At 39.7% G+C, this 17887-nt stretch overlaps 1 protein-coding gene across 1 annotated transcript in view; it reads left to right on the top strand.

Annotated features, from left to right (window-relative positions):
• The window catches only part of PRKAR2B (protein kinase cAMP-dependent type II regulatory subunit beta), a 175467-nt gene that overhangs the window by 25432 nt on the left and 132148 nt on the right, over positions 1–17887 (top strand). The window contains exon 2 of the mRNA XM_066342547.1: positions 4966–5001. Coding sequence (XP_066198644.1) covers positions 4966–5001 — 36 coding nt within the window. The remainder of the gene's footprint in view (positions 1–4965; positions 5002–17887) is intronic.

Raw genomic sequence — 17887 nt, 5'->3', positions numbered from 1 at the left:
TCTGTTAACTTTTTTGTAAATTTGACTGCTGTTCACTTTGTGTATGTTAAAAATAATAAAATTTAAATTGGTAACATTAGTGTGAGCTCCATCTCTTATATTTGAATTGAAATTTATAGTTTATAGGCACTTTCAAAGATGTTTATATTTTTTTCTTCATAAGCCTCCCCTCCTCCCCCAAAAGAAGGGAGGTAGGTCTTTTTTTTTAATATTTTATAAATTGAGAATTTAAGTCAAAGTTACCTGATTGATCCAAGATTTCACAGAAGGTAGCCAGGCCAGTAGTGGGTGGAGCCTGAGCCTCTTGATCCCAGTGGTGCCCTGCCCTGGGTCTCAGCCCCCATCAGCAAGGGTGAGGAATGTGGGAGCCCCTGCCCCCTTCCTGCTGCCCCCTTCCCTGCGCTGAGCGTCCTGAGGGAGAGCATCAGGCGGACCTTGCCCAAACATTGCTTTATTTCTAGCAAGGCTACCACCCATGGTAGCTAGACTAAAAAATCTAGAAAAATTGTGAAAGTGACTACTAGCTTACCAAAAGTTTGTGTAGGAAATGTGTGTTTCATCCCTGCAAGTGGATATGGAAGAATATGGATATGAGGGATTGGATTTTTGGGAATTCAAAATCCAGTGTTTACCTTGGCTACTGTATACCATCTGCCTGGGGCAACCATCTTTTCAGCTATCTGATCCTGTGCCCCATTAACAATTGGGAAATGGAAATCATACTCATATAACCTATCTATCTGCAGTTTAAAAATGGATGTAATTTCTAGAAAATGAAAGTAATTTATAGTAAGTAAAAGGTATTCTGGTAGGTGTGTGCATCAAGACACAAGAAGACAACGTAGTTAGATTTTCCCACTTCCATGGGAAACCACTGAGAGTATGAATTGGCATTATAGCCGTGACACGACTTCTTGAAATGATGAACATCTTTTGGTAAAATTCCAAACAAAACAAAATACAATCGTCCACTCCAAATTTCTTAATTTATGTTGTTGTGGGAAATTTGATGTGTATTAAAACTGTATAAAATAATCATGTTTATATATCATAGAACAGTGTTCATATCTAGGGTCAGATGTTTCTAAACTGAATTTTGCCAATGTGACTGTCCAGTGGGATATTTGAAAGCAGAATGGGACAAAACTTGTGGGATTCAGAACAGTTCTTTGTTGTATAGTGTCAAGAGCCACTGCATCTGAATGCGTCCGGCCTATGTGCAGCTGAGAGCAGAGGAAGGGCCCTGCTTGGCCTTGAGGGACCTAGCAGGGCAGGTCACTAAAACAACTGGAAAGCTGTTCGTGGTATTGACGCCAAAAGCAGGGCCAGCGGTGACACAATGAATAGAGCATCAGACTAGGATAACAAAGGACCCATGTTCGAAGCCCCAAGAGATTGCCAGCCTGAAAACAGGATTGGAATCATTGTGTCTCCATCAGAGCACACTGTCCCACCTGGCCCAGACTTTATGTCTCTGTGTTTTCCTTCATCCTCCATCACCCCCACTCAGGTCTCTACTTCCCCACGCTGGTCGCGGCAGTATAGGACTGTCCTCTGTGTTGTCCTCCAAATGCCAATGGTGTCTTCTAAATTATAGTAACAAAGAAAAAATTGCCCTAATCCAGAGTACAGTTTTGAGATGACAGTGCCTCTTGTGTTGAAAATCTCTGCCTTAAGCACTTCAGAGAGACACAGAAACCTAAGGAACCCCAAGAGAACAAAGATTTCCCAACATTTCAGACCAGAAGCTCATGGTGCTGTGGTGGCATTGTCCAGAGAGACTAGAGGACTAGAGAGGCAGGAGGAGAAAGTCTGCTCTGTTTTCCCCTTAAGGCTGAGAGATGTTTTTTGCCTTCATGTTGCCTTTATATCAGCCTGCACTGCCCTATCCTGCATTCCTGTTGTTAAAGCTTGTTGTATCCCCTCCATTTCCTGTCCTTGTAGCTTTCTGGGAGGCTTCCGTAGACTAGGTTAAGAAGTAAATGTGAAAAATGGGTTTGAAAGTATTCAAGAAAACTGATGAAAGTGTAAGTATACATACATAGCCTACACTTTACCCAGTGAAAGGCTTTTATGTAAGTAGTTTGTGACTTTGCAAATATATAGCTAAATTATTTGGGTATATAAGTTATAAGAATTTTATCTTTCTTGATTAATTTGGAGGGTGTAATTTTGCTGTAAACTCCAGTATTTTTATAATTGGGTTTGTGAATTACTTTTTTTTTTTTTTTTGACAGAGAGAGGGACAGATAGGGACAGACAGACAGGAAGGGAAAGAGATGAGAAGCATCAATTCTTCGTGCGGCTCCTTAGTTGTTCATTCATTGCATTCTCATATGTGCCTTGACCAGGAGGCTACAGCAAAGCAAGTGACCTCTTGCTCAAGCCAGCGACCTTGGGCTCAATCCAGCAACCATAGGGTCATGTCTATGATTATATGCTCAAAGCAGCGACCCCTGCACTCAAACTGGTGAGCTGATGCTGAAGCCAGATGAGTCTGTGCTCAAGCCAGCAACCTCGGGGTGTCAAACCTGGGTCCTCCACGTCCCAATCCAATGCTTTATCCACAGTGCTACACTGCCTGCTCAGGCAGATTTGTGAATTATTTAAAAAGTTAATCTTTAATAACAATGTGTATCAATATGGAAGTAAGTACTTGGCTATTATTGTTATTTCAGGAATCAGTGTTTCTGCTTTCTGTTCTTTATGGGGCAGCATTTGCAACTAAGTTCATATTCTCCAGTTCTGTCATAGGGTGGCTGTGTGATCCAAAGCAAATTAATATCTAAACCTTACTGTAAATTGCCCTCATTGGTAATATGGTGATGCAGGATTGCAGGGACTAACGTAAAACATCGGACAGTTTTCTCCTAATACTTGTTCCTGTGCATCCATATTTTTCATGCACTATGACCATAGTGCTGACTAAAATTGCCTTTTTTACTTGACCTACTTTCATAATATAAACAACTTTATAATTACTGTTTTGAAAATATTGAAGTATTAAAAAGTATTACAAAAAATCCATGACATTCTGCCACTAAATACACTGTGTATAGTACATGATATTCTTTATATAAATAATATGGACAGTAAACTTACCTGCTTCTCTCAAGAAATAAATTTTTATTTTATTTTTTTCTGAAGCTGGAAACTGGGAGACAGTCAGACAGACTCCCGCATACGCCCGACCGGGATCCACCCAGCACGCCCATCAGGGGTCGATGCTCTACCCATCCGGGGCGTCGCTCTCTCACGACCAGAGCCACTCTAGCGCCTGGGGCAGAGGCCAAGGAGCCATCCCCAGCGCCCGGGCCATCTTTTGCTCCAATGGAGCCTCGGCTGCGGGAGGGGAAGAGAGAGACAGAGAGGAAGGAGGGGGGAGGGGTGGAGAAGCAGATGGGCGCTTCTCCTGTGTGCCCTGGCCTGGAATCGAACCCGGGACTTCCGCACGCCAGGCCGATGCTCTACCACTGAGCCAACCAGCCAGGGCCAAGAAGTAAAATTTTTTTTTTTTTTTGTATTTTTCTGAAGCTGGAAACGGGGAGAGACAGTCAGACAGACTCCCGCATGCGCCCGACCGGGATCCACCCGGCACGCCCACCAGGGGCGATGCTCTGCCCACCAGGGGGCGATGCTCTGCCCCTCTGGGGCGTCGCTCTGCGGCGACCAGAGCCACTCTAGCGCCTGGGGCAGAGGCCAAGGATCCATCCCCAGGGCCCGGGCCATCTTTTGCTCCAATGGAGCCTTGGCTGCGGGAGAAAAAGAGAGACAGAGAGGAAGGAGGGGGTGGGGATGGAGAAGCAAATGGGCGCTTCTCCTATGTGCCCTGGCCGGGAATTGAACCCGGGTCCCCCGCACGCCAGGCCGACACTCTACCGCTGAGCCAACCGGCCAGGGCCAGAAATAAAATTTTTAAAAACCTCACTTCTCGAGGTTTGACCTGTGGTGGTGCAGTGGATAAAATGTTGACCTGGAATGCTGAGATCACCAGTTAGAAACCCTGGGCTTGCCTGGTCAAGTCACGTATGGGAGTTGATGCTTCCTGCTCCTCCCTCCCCCTTCTCTCTTTCTTTCTCTCTCTCTCTCTCTCTCTCTCTCTCTCTCTCTCTCCCCCCCCCTTCTTCCTTTCCCCTCCCCTCCCCTCCCCTGCTCTCCTCTCTCTCCCCTATTTCCCCTCTCTTTCTGCTCTCTTCTCTTCCACTGCCCTCTCTAAATTGAATAAAGTCTTAAAAAAAACATAAAACCTCACTTCTCGAGATAACTAAAACCAGAACGAAGAAGAAACAGCAGAGCTGAGTTGAGTCTGGGGAGTGATAGGCTTACTAGTTGAGTGTTACACTCCCACAACCAGCCTGAAATTATATTGCAGCCTTTGTATGTCATGGACCTATGGGTTACAGAAAAATTGTCAAAACCACATATCTTAAATCTGAGAATATCAGGGATATGTTGTCCTTCACTTAATAATGATTCTAGTATACATGAACATTTAAAATTGTGTTTCCTAAATGTTTTTCATTATAAAAATTATGCTCCTGAATAGTTATATTACACACATTGCCTTTTCTTTCTCTAGTAATATTTCTTTAGGATAGATCTCAAAAAGTAGAATTATTCTATTGAAGGACACAAACCTTTTTTGGCACTTGATGTAATTGCCAAATTATGAAAATATTCTATAGATTTACACTGTCTTCAGTTAAGTAGGTTCAGCTGTCTGTAACTAAGGATTTTTATTTAAAGTGTTTTGGAGGAACTAATTTAACAGGTGAAATATTTTAATTTGTATTTCTTTGGCTACTAGTAAGTTTAAACATTTTATTTTCATATACTTACAGTGTTTATTCACTTATTGTTCTCATATTTAACTTACAGGATCACTTAACAATTTAGGTTCTTTTCAGGGCTTTAGCTGTATTAGATTTTATCTAATCATATTATTCTACTTCTTTTTCCTTTTAGCTCCAGTAATAAACCGATTCACAAGACGTGCCTCAGGTAAGCCTGACTATATTATGGATTTTGCTTACTAATGATGACATTTTTTAAATGATGTAGTGTTGGAGAAGATGGTATGAAGAGAATAATTGCTATAGAGCAGCAGTTTTCAAACTGTGTGCCGCAAGAATTTTTAAAACACACAACACCTTTTTTCAGGGGCACAGACCTTTCTTTACTTAGATTGTTAAATAACAAACTGACAACAGCCAATACAACAATAGCTGTCCAGTGTGAGTGAATCAAAATTATACCTATTTTTTCATGTCAGATCGACAAAAAATATATTTTTGGTGTGCTGCAGAATTTTAGTAATTAGTTTATGTTTGCCATGAGATCAGAAAGGTTAATAATAGCTACTATAGAGTAATAATTTATTTGTCATTTTCCCAGAAAAACATTCCTTCTGATATATAAGCAAGAACTAGGAAATAATTGGAAATATTCTCTGATTGTATAAACTTAAAATCACACTGTGCACTGAGTCTAATGTATGATACCTTTTTAAATGGAGACTCTTAGCCCAATTTGTTTATTCCAGTTCTTGACTAGTTATTATCTGCGTGGTTATCTGCCTGACAAGCCACAGTTTAGAAGCAGTGATTTAGAAGATTGGGTAGAGCATTGTTTCTCAACCACTGGTCTATGTACTGGTCCACTAGTCTGCGAAAGAGTTAACCACTCTAATGTATGAAGAGTATATAGACCAAGAGATCTTAGTTGAATTCGCTTATGCTCAAGGTGATTTCTGCTTTAGTGGTTCCCGAAAAAATTTTCCTATTTTTACTGGTCCCCAAGTGTAGAAACGTTGAAAACCACTGGGGTAAAGGACACTCTAGAGCAGGGGTCTCAAACTCAACTCAGCATGTGGGCCACAGAGCAAGATCACAGCCATTCCGCGGGCCAGGCCGCACTAGGTCTACAAAAGGCAACTGTTACGCAACACTTTTCTCACTGCAGTTGAAAACAAAAAAAAATCAGTACAACAAGCACAATCGTACATGCAGTTTACTCAGTGTCACAAAACGACCAGAAACTGTAGTTCGCATCACAACTGCTGTTAACTAAGCTAATATCTAGCTAGGATGCTAGAGAAATGAAAAATACAAGTAGGCTCCTAGGCTTACTTAATTTTATCCAAAATATTTTGAACTTCGTGAATTAGTCTGCGGGCCACACAAAATTGTTCGGCGGAGTTTGAGACCCCTGCTCTAGAGACAGTAATGGAAGAGGTAAGGGTTAGGAAAACTTAAAATGCAGATACCATAAGAACTTATCTTCATGGAACCAGTTAGAATCAGAGCAAATTGCGCTCCATGTGTTAGTACCGCTGTGATCATTGCTGTAGTAAAGATACCTCAGTAACCTAACGCATATTCACAGTGATAAACCTTAGCATTAGGAAGTGCTTCAGTTAGGTTTACTACCTACATTGCTAGAGAAATACAGATCATAGTTGAGACATTTCTATCCAAAATGGTTTAAGTAAGATGAGTTTGGGTATTGGAATAGATAAACTGAGTTTTTTTGTTTGTTTGTTTTTTGTATTTTTCTGAAGCTGGAAACGGGGAGAGACAGTCAGACAGACTCCCGCATGTGCCCGACCGGGATCCACCCGGCACGCCCACCAGGGGGCGACGTTGTGCCCACCAAGGGGCGATGCTCTGCCCCTCCAGGGCGTCGCTCTGTTACGACCAGAGCCACTCTAGCGCCTGGGGCAGAGGCCAAGGAGCCATCCCCAGCGCCTGGGCCATCTTTGCTCCAATGGAGCCTTGGCTGCTGGAGGGGAAGAGAGAGACAGAGAGGAAGGAGAGGGGGAGGGGTGGAGAAGCAGATGGGCGCTTCTCCTGTGTGCCCTGGCCTGGAATCAAACCCAGGACTTCTGCACGCCAGGCCGACGCTCTACCACTGAGCCAACCGGCCAGGGCCTAGATAAACTGTTTTTTGAAGAATGCATCTCTGTGGAATACCTTCTTCTCTGAAGATAGGGAACAAATGAAATCTTGCTATATTTGGTTTCAGAAAATTATTTTAAATATAACGCTATTTTTGTTGAAAACACATGGTAAATATTTCAAACAGATCATCTTTGACATTTATATAATACAAATGAGTAATATATTTCATGAAATTGCCTGATTTATGAAATTGCCTGATTTGCATCTGTGCTATATTACCAAAGATGTTTTAAGATAGTTTTTTTTGTCAGCAGTTACTGAAACAATTTACACTTATTATGTAGTGATAGGTCTATAAGGGAAAGACAGGAACTAGGAAAATGTGCTATATTGGGATGGTATCTATTCTGCCCTCCTGAGTTTTTTGTAATCTCAAGGCATATTTATTATAAATGTTGAAAGCAAAGAGTAGATTGTAATAATTTATGTGCAATGAAAGATTATGTTTGTCATCAAACTTTATCCTGAAATAGAGAAGTTTTTATGAGTAGTCGTGGAAACGAAGGAGGAACAGTAATAGAGAATCAGTAGTGTGCTGTGTTATTTTTGTGATTTAAAACTTTTTCCATATAAACATAGTTAAGAGTCTCTTTTTTTAATTAAATTTAATGCAGTGATATTGATAAATTAGGGTACATATGTTGAGAGAAAACATCTCCAGATTATTTTGACATTTGATTGTGCTGTATACCCCTCCCCCAAAGTCAAATTGTCTCCTGTCACCTTCTAACTGGTTTTCTTTGTGCCCCTCCTCTCCCCCACCCCCTCACTCCTTCCTCGCCCCATCCCGTCTCCCAACATCCCCCCACCCCCGTTGCCATCACATTTTTGTTCATGTCTCTGAGTCTCATTTTTATGTCCCATCTATGTATGGATTCATATAGTTCTTAGTTTTTTCTGATTTACTTATTTCACTCCGTATAATGTTATCAAGGTCCATCCATGTTATTGTAAATGATCCGATGTCATCATTTCTTATGGCTGAGTAGTATTCCATAGTATATATGTACCAAAGTTTTCTAATCCACTCGTCCTCTGACGGACACTTGGGCTGTTTCCAGATCTTCGCTATTGTGAACAATGCTGCCACAAACATGGGGGTGCATTTCTCCTTTGGGAGCCGTTCTATGGTGTTCCTGGGGTATATTCCTAAAAGTGGGATATTTGGGTCAAAAGGCAGTTCGATTTTCAGTTTTTTGAGGAATCTCCATACTGTTTTCCACAGTGCCTGGACCAGTCTACATTCCCACCAGCAGTGCAGGAGGGTTCCTTTTTCTCCACAACCTCGCCAGCACTTATTCTGTGTTGTTTTGTTGATGAGCACCATTCTGGCTGGTATGAGGAGATATCTCATTGAGGTTTTAATTTGCATTTCTCTAATGATTAGTGATGTTGAACATTTTTTCATATACCTATTGGCCATCTGTATGTCTTCTTTGGAGAAGTGTCTATTCATTTCTTTTTCCCTTCTTTTTATTTTTTGTATTTTTCCAAAGCCGGAAACGGAGGCAGTCAGACAGACTCCCGCATGCGCCTGACTGGGATCCACCCGGCACGCCCACCAGGGGGCGATGCTCTGCCCATCCGGGGCCACTCTAGCGCCTGAGGCAGAGGCCACAGAGCCATCCTCAGCGCCCAGGCAAACTTTGCTCCAATGGAGCCTCGACTGCGGGAGGGGGAGAGAGAGACAGAGAGGAAGGAGAGGGGGAGGGGTGGAGAAGCAGATGGGCACCTCTCCTGTGTGCCCTGGCCGGGAATCGAACCCAGGACTCCTGCATGCCAGGCCGATGCTCTACCACTGAGCCAACCGGCCGGGGCCCTTTTTCCCATTTTTTGATTGGATTGTTTGTCTTCCTGGTGTTGAGATTTACAAGTTCTTTATAAATTTTGGTTATTAACCCCTTATCAGACGTATTGTGAAATATGTTCTCCCACTGTGTAGTTTGTCTTTTTATTCTGTTCTTATTGTCTTTAGCCGTGCAGAAGCTTTTTAGTTTGATCTAGTCCCATTTGTTTATCCTGTCTTTTATTTCACTTCCCCGTGGAGATAAATCAGCAAATATATTGCTCCGAGAGATATTGGAGAGCTTACTGCCTATGTTTTCTTCTAAGATGCTTATGGTTTCACAGCCTACATTTAAGTCTTTTATCCATTTTGAGTTTATTTTTGTGAGTGGTGTAAGCTGGTGATCTAGTTTCATTTTTTTGCGGGTAGCTATCCAATTTTCCCAACACCATTTATTAAAGAGGCTTTCTTTACTCCATTGTATTTCCTTACCTCCTTTGTCAAATATCAGTTGTCCATACAGCTATGGGTTTATTTCTGGGTTCTCTGTTCTGTTCCATTGATCTATGTGCCTGTTCTTATGCCAGTACCAGGCTGTTTTGAGTACAATGGCCTTGTAGTATAACTTGATATCAGGAAGTGTGATACCTCCCACTTTATTCTTCTTTTTTAAGATTGCTGAGGCTATTCGTGTTCTTTTTTGGTTCCATATAAATTTTTGGAATATGTGATCTATATCTTTGAAGTATGTCATTGGTATTTTAATTGGTATTGCATTGAATATATAGATTGCTTTGGGTAATATAGACATTTTAATGATGCTTATTCTTCCTAACCATGAGCACGGTATATGCTTCCACTTGTTTGTATCTTCCTTGATTTCTTTTATCAATGCTTTGTAATTTTCCGAGTACAAGTCTTTAGTCTCCTTGGTTAAGTTTACTCCTAGGTACTTTATTTTTTTGGTTGTAATAGTGAAGGGGATTGTTTCCTTAATTTCTCTTTCTGACTGTTCATTATTGGCGTATAAAAATGCCTCTGATTTCTGAGTATTGATTTTATATCCTGCCACTTTGCTGAATTCATTTATCAGGTCCAGTAGTTTTTTGACTGAGACTTTAGGGTTTTCTATATACAATATCATATCGTCTGCAAATAATGATAGTTTTACTTCTTCTTTTCCAACTTGAATGCCTTTTATTTCTTATTCTTGTCTGATTGCTGTGGCTAGGACTTCCATGACTTTATTAAATAAGAGTGGTGAGAGGGGGCACCCCTGCCTTGTTCCTGATCTTAAGGGTATTGCTTTTAATTTTTGCCCATTGAGTATGATGTTGGCTGTGGGTTTGTCATACATGGCTTTTATCATGTTGAGGTATGTTCCCTGTATTCCCACTTTTTGAGAGTTTTGATCATGAATGGTTGCCTGATTTTATCAAATGCTTTTTCTGCATCTATTGAAATTATCATATGGTTTTTCTCCTTCTTTTTGTTTATGTGATGAATCACATTGATTGATTTACGAATATTGTACCAGCCTTGCCTCCCCAGAATAAATCCCACTTGATCATGGTATATGATTTTTTCCATATATTGTTGGATCCGGTTTGCTAATATTTTGTTGAGGATTTTAGCATCTATATTCATCAGAGATATTGGCCTATAATTTTCTTTCTTTGTGTTGTCTTTGCCTGGTTTTGGAATCAGAATTATGCTTGCCTCATAAAAGGAGCTTGGAAGTCTTCCTTCCTCTTGAATTTTTTGAAATAGTTTGAGAAAGATAGGAGTTAGTTCTTCTTTGAATAGTTGGTAGAATTCAGTTGTGAAGCCATCAGGCCCCGGACTTTTCTTTGTTGGGAATTTTTTGATAACTGTTTCGATCTCATTTGGTGTAATCGGTACGTTTAGGTTTTCTGATTCTTCCAGATTGATTTTTGAAAGATTGTATGTTTCAAGGAATTTGTCCATTTCATCTAGGTTGTCTAGTTTTTTGGCGTACAGTTCTTCATAGTATTTTCTTACAATCCTTTGTATTTCTGTTGTGTCAGTTGTTATTTCTCCACTCTCATTTCTAATTTTATTGATTTGAGTCCTCTCTCTCTTTTTCTTGGTGAGTCTAGTTAAAGGTTCATCAGTCTTGTTTACCTTTTCAAAGAACTAGCTCCTAGTTCCATTGATCCTCTGTATTGTTTCTTTAGCCTCTATGTCATTTATTTCTGCTCTGATCTTTATTATTTCCTTCCTTCTACTACATTTGGGCTTTACTTGCTGTTCTTTTTCTAGTTCTTTTAGATGCAGGGTTAAATTGTTTATTTGAGCTTTTACTAGCTTCTTAAAGTGTGCCTGTAGTGCTATGAACTTCCTTCTGAATAATGCTTTTGCTGTGTGCCATAAATTTTGAGTTGTTGCATGCTCATTGTCATTCGTTTCTAGGAATTTTTTTATTTCTTCTTTGATCTCATTCTTAATCCATTCGTTATTTAACAACCTGCTATTTAGTTTCCATGTGAGAATTTTTGAGCTTTTCTGTTTTGTTTCATTTCTAGTTTCATGCTGTTGTGATCGGAGAAAGTGTTTGATATGATTTCAGTCTTCTTAAATTTGTTGAGACCACTTTTGTGCCCTAACATGTGGTCTATCCTAGAGAATGTACCATGAGCACTTGAAAAGAATGTATATTCTGCTGCTTTACGTTGAAAAGTTCTGAAGATATCTGTGAAATCGAGTTGATCTAGTGTGTCCAATAAGTCTGCTGTTTCTTTGTTAATTTTCTTTATTGAGGATCTATCTAGTGATATTAGTGGGGTATTGAAATCCCCTACTATTATAGTATTGCTGTTGATCTCGCTTTTTAAATCCATCAAAGTCTGCTTTATATATTTAGGTGCTCCTATATTAGGTGCATAGATATTTATAATAGTTATATCTTCCTGTTGGATTTCTCCCTTTATCATTATGTAGTGGCCTTCTTTATCTCTTACTATATCCTTTGTTTTAAAGTCCAATTTGTCTGATATAAGTATTGCTACCGCAGTTTTTTTTTTATTTCCATTTGCATGAAATGTTTTTTTCCATTTTTTTCCTTCAATCTATGTGTATCTTTAGTTCTAAGGTGTGTCTCTTCTGGACAGCATATGTATGGGTCCTGTCTTCTTTTTTTTTTAATTTTATTTATTCATTTTTAGAGAGGAGAGAGAGAGGGAGAGAGAGAAACAGAGAGAGAGAAGGGGGGAGGAACTGTAAGCATCAACTCCCATATGTGCCTTGACCAGGCAAGCCCAGGGTTTCGAACCGGCAACCTCAGCATTTCCAGGTCGACGCTTTATCCACTGCACCACCACAGGTCAGGCCTGGTTCCTGTTTTCTTATCCACGCAATTACCCTATGTCTTTTGATTGGATCATTTAATCCACTTACATTTATGGTTATTATTGATATGTAGGTGTTTATTGCCATTTTATTCTTTAAAGCTGTATTCCTTTTTTGCTATATTCTGTTCCCACTTTGATCTGTTTACAACAGGCCCCTTAACATTTCCTGCAGCATTGGTTTGGTTGTAATTAATTCCTTGAGTTGTTTTTTGTCTGGGAAGCTTTTTATTTCTCCTTCAATTTTAAATGATAGCCTTGCTGGATAAAGTAGTCTTGGTTGTAGGTTCTTGTTCTGCATTACTTTGAATATTTCTTGCCATTCCCTTCTGGCCTCAAGTGTTTCTGTGGAGAAGTCGGATGTCATCCTTATGGGAGCTCCTTTGTAGGTGATAGCTTTTTTTTCTCTTGCAGCTTTTAATATTTTCTCTTTATCGCTTACTTTGATATTTTAATTATGATGTGTCTTGGTGTAGGTTTCTTTGGGTTTCTCTTTAATGGAGTCCTCTGTGCTTCTTGAACTTGTGAGAGTTTCTCCTGCATTAATTTAGGGAAGTTTTCAGCTATGATATGATTGAACAAAGTCTCTATCCCTTGTTCTTTTTCTTCTTCTTCAGGAACCCCTATAATGCGGATGTTATTTCTCTTCATGTTGTCACAGAGCTCTGTAAGAGTTTCCTCAGTCTTTTTGAGTCTCTTTTCTTTTTCTTCTCTTCCTTCATGCCTTCATTCCAGTTGTCCTCCAACTCGCTGATTCGATCCTCAGCTCTATCTATCCTGTTTTTAATTCCTTCCATTGTGGTCTTTATTTCTGATATTGTATTTGTCATCTCCGACTGATTCTTTTTTATACTTGCTATTTCTTTATTTAGGTGTTCAAAATGACCATCCATTGTTGTTCTAAGATCCCTAAGCATCCTTACAATCATTATTTTGAACTCAGCATCTGGAAGTTTGATTATTTCCATATCACTCAGTTTATCTCCTGAAGGATTCTCTTGTGGTTTCATTTGGATTGCACTTTTTTGTCTTCTCATTGTTGGTGTTTTGTTTGTAGAGTTGGTTGAGTCTAGGCTTGGTGTTGTCTGCCTCCAGTTTTCAGTTGTGTTATTTCTAGGTCTTCTTGGGTTGGTATCAGCTATTATTTGTAATCCACTTTCAGATTTGGGCAGCTTTGAAGTCTTGATTTGTTTGTTTTCTTAACAGGTGATAGTCTTGTTTACTGATCTCAGCAGGGGGCTTCCTTGAAACTGTATCCAGGAATGCTATGGGTGTAACCTGAGACTGAAGACCTCTTCCACCAACTAATCTCTGGGGGCAGGGTGTTTTCTCAGCTTCAGTAGGGGGAGGTGTATCTCAGATCTCCGTGGAGACCTGAGTTACTGCCCCTCCTCCCCACTTCTTGTTTTCAGCTGTGTCTTGTTGCGCTGATTGGAGCTGGAGAGATGTCTGGAGATCTCTGATCTGGAAGCAATTTAATCTTGTTTTGTGGAAGGATCAGTTCCTCCCCCAGCTATGGCTGCCTCCAGCACGGATGATTCAGCTTTTTTAAGTCGTCTCCTGCATTCCTTAGCCCCTCACAGTCTGTCCCTCTCTCTCTCCTTTCCACTTGGAAGATAAGCTGGTCTTTTCAACACACCTCGCTCCCTGGTTGCCAGGCAAGTGGCTGTGAGCAGTATTTTCTGCTCTTTTCCCTGGAGTGAGATCCCCTCTGGGCTCTCAGCCTCAACCCCCCCCCCCCCCAGTTCCTATATGCACGGAAGATTCAGGCACTCCCTACCAGGTTTGTTGTGGCTTCTTCTCTTTGCTCATTGGTTTTTGAGAGCTGTTTTTGTCGTACAGAGTTGGTTTTTCACGCTGATTTGTCCTAAATTGATTTGTATTCCAGTTGGGTGTTGAGAGCTGGGCGTCTGTATGTCCGCCTACTCTGCTGCCATCTTTAGGTCTCTAAACATAGTTAAGAGTCTTAAACGTGAGCTGCGTCTGGGCAAGTTCCATGAGTATTTATTATACATTATACAGGTCATCAATCCAGTTGTTAGCCTTCAGTATATAGGGTACTTTTGAAACATTGTTATTTTAGCCCCCCTCAACTTTCCCCCCTCCAAATCTATGAGCAGTATATCACAGTAGGGCTTGGCTGAGGAGGGCATACCAGCAAAGTGTACATTGAAGTCAGATGTTGCATTTATTCGTAGAATAGTGTCAGTGAAAACTATAAGAAGCAGTTTGATTTAGAGAAAAAGAATAAAGTGAAATCAAGTTCAAGAATCATGTTATATACAGCAATAAGCCTTAAAAGGAGTAAAAATTGTTACTGTAATATAACATGCTGGAAACCATTATGAGAGTGAATCTTGACATTTTTTATAGGAAGGAAAAGATAACTAACTTGTGAAGTACCCTGGTGGGTAGGCACTAAGCCTTTTATATACATTTTCAGTCTTTCAAGCAAGGGAAGTAGGATTATTTACTATCGCAGATAAAAACAACAGTGATTAAAAATAAAGGAATGGGCCTGACCAGGCAGTGGCGCAAAGGATAGAGCATCGGACTGGGATGCGGAGGACCCAGGTTCGAGACCCCAAGGTCACCAGCTTGAGCGTGGACTCATCTGGTTTGAGCAAAGCTCACCAGATTGGACCCAAGGTCGCTGGCTTGAGCAAGGGGTTACTCGGTCTGCTGAAGGCCCGAGGCCAAGGCACATATGAGAAAGCAATCAATGAACAACTAAGGTGTCACAACGAAAAACTAATGATTGATGCTTCTCATCTCTCTCCATTCCTGTCTGTCTGTCCTTGTCTATCCCTCTCTCTGACCCTCTATCTGTCTCTGTAAAAAATAAAAAATAATAAAAAAAAAGGAATGGGATCTATTTAATATCTACATATTTATAATTTATATTGACTTTCTTATTTTTTAAAAAAATTTATCTAAAACTTTCCAGCAAAGGAGAATATTGTAACAGTCTTAAGACATCTTGAAGACGAAATTCTATAATTTTCTTTGTTAATTTAATATCTTCTTTTTTCTTTCTTTTTTTTTTTTTTTTTAAGGTAAGAGGAGGAGAGATAGTGAGGCAGACTCCTGCATGCACCCTGAAAGGGATCCACCTGGCAACCCCATCTGGAGCTAATGTTCAAGTACCAAGCTATTTTTAGTGCCTGAGGTGGATGCGCTCCAGCGGAGCCATGCTTGACCCAGTCGGGCCACTGGCTGTGGGAGGGGAAAAGAAAGAGGGGGGGAGAGGGAAGGCAGAAGAAGCAGATGGTTGCTTCTGCTATGTACCCTGACTGGGAATTGAACCCAGGACATCCATAATGCAGGCTGACTCCCTATCCACTGAGCAACCAGCCAAGGCCTATTTAATTTAGTGGCTAAAAGTAATTTATTTTCATAGAAGAGACATATCAATTTCTTTTCAAGTAGCATTTCCTGAAAATGAAAATAAATGTCTGCTTAGTATAGGTAGTCATATTTGATAATTAAAAATATTCTAGGCTATCTTTTCTGATGGAATTTTAATTTTTTTTAATTTTTTTATTTATTGATTTCATAATGAGGGGGGAAAGAAAGAGAGAAGGGTGAGAGAAGGAGCAGGAAGCATCAAGTAGTAGTTGCTTCTTGTATGTGCCTTGACTGAGCAAGCCTGGGGTTTTGAACCAGCAACCTCAGCATTCCAGGTCGAAGCTTTATCTACTGCTCCCACAAAAATAAGGCCTCTGATGGAGTTTTATTTCATAAATACCTCTTCAAAAATAAACTGTGAAAGTTTAATATAAGACTTGTGATTAAGGGGAAGAAAAGAAGTCAGGTAAAATCAATTAGAAATCTATATGATATGAAAGTTTTTTTTTATTCATCTACTTTTTAATAATTACAACAACAAATGAATGTATATATTACAACAATAAATATACTATGTGTAGTGCTAGGTGTTTAATTGCTATTGATTGAATTTAAAAAAGTTATATTTTTAATCTTCTGACTGAGTTTCCCAAGTCTTTGAAGTTTTGGCTTTTTTTTTTTTTTTTTTTTTTAATAATTTTATTTTTTTAATGGGGTGACATCAATAAATCAGGATACATATATTCAAAGATAACAAGTCCAGGTTATCTTGTTCAATTATGTTGCATACCCACCACCCAAAGTCAGATTGTCCTCTGTCACCTTCTATCTTGTTTTCTTTGTGCCCCTCCCCACCCCCTTTCCCTCTCCCATTCCCCCCTCCCCCCCGTAACCACCACACTCTTATCAATGTCTCTTAGTTTCACTTTTATGTCCCACCTACGAATGGAATAATGCAGTTCCTGGTTTTTTCTGATTTACTTACTTCGCTTCGTATCATGTTATCAAGATCCCACCATTTTGCTGTAAATGTTCCGATGTCATCATTTCTTATGGCTGAGTAGTATTCCATAGTGTATATGTGCCACATCTTCTTTATCCAGTCATCTATTGATGGGATTTTTGGTTGTTTCCATGTCCTGGACACTGTGAATAATGCTACAATAAACATGGGGCTGCATGTGTCTTTACGTATCAATGTTTCTGAGTTTTTGGGATATATACCCAGTAGAGGGATTGCTGGGTCATAAGGTAGTTCTATTTTCAGTTTTTTGAGGAACCACCATACTTTCTTCCATAATGGTTGTACTACTTTACATTCCCACTAACAGTGTATGAGGGTTCCTTTTTCTCCACAGCGTCTCCAACATTTGCTATTACCTGTCTTGCTAATAAGAGCTAATGGAACAGGTGTGAGGTGGTATCTCATTGCCGTTTTGATTTGCATTTCTCTAATAGCTAAAGATGAGCATCTTTTCATATATCTGTTGGTCATTTGTATTTCTTCCTGGGAGAAGTGTCTATTCATATCCTCTTCACATTTTTTTATTGGATTGTTTGTTTGTTTGTTGTTGAGTTTTATGAGTTCTTTGTATATTTTGGATATTAGGCCCTTATCTGAGCTGTTGTTTGAAAATATCATTTCCCATTTAGTTGGCTTTCTGTTTATTTTGTTATCAGTTTCTCTTGCTGAGCAAAAACTTCTTAGTCTGATGTAGTCCCATTCATTAATTTTTGCCTTCACTTCTCTTGCCTGTGGAGTCAAATTCATAAAATGCTCTTTAAAACCCAGGTCCATGAGTTGAGTACCTATGTCTTCTTCTTTGTACTTTATTGTTTCAGGTCTTATGTTTAGATCTTTGATCCATTTTGAGTTAATTTTTGTACAGGGGGAGAGACTGTAGTCCAGTTTCATTCTTTTGCATGTGGCTTTCCAGTTTTCCCAGCACCATTTATTGAAGAGGCTTTCTTTTCTCCATTGTATGTTCTTGGCCCCTTTATCAAAAATTATTTGACTATATATATATGTGGTTTTATTTCTGGACTTTCTATTCTGTTCCATTGGTCTGAGTGTCTATTTTTCTGCCAATACCATGCTGTTTTGATTGTCGTGGCCCTATAATAGAGTTTGAAGTCAGGTATTGAAATGCCCCCAGCTTCATTCTTTTTCTTTAGGATTGCTTTGGCTATTCGGGGTTTTTTATAGTTCCATATAAATCTGATGATTTTTTGCTCTATTTCTTTAAAAACCGTCATTGGAAGTTTGATGGGAATTGCATTAAATTTGTATATTGCTTTGGGTAATATAGCCATCTTGATTATATTTATTCTTCCTAGCCAAGAACAAGGTATATTCTTCCATCTCATTATATCTTTTTCGATTTCCCTTAACAATGGTTTATAGTTTTCATTATATAAGTCCTTTA

This window comes from Saccopteryx leptura, chromosome 6, assembly GCF_036850995.1.
Source record: "Saccopteryx leptura isolate mSacLep1 chromosome 6, mSacLep1_pri_phased_curated, whole genome shotgun sequence".
Lineage (NCBI taxonomy): Eukaryota > Metazoa > Chordata > Mammalia > Chiroptera > Emballonuridae > Saccopteryx > Saccopteryx leptura.
Note: the sequence above shows the minus strand (reverse complement) of the source record. Positions and strands in the feature narration are given on the sequence as shown.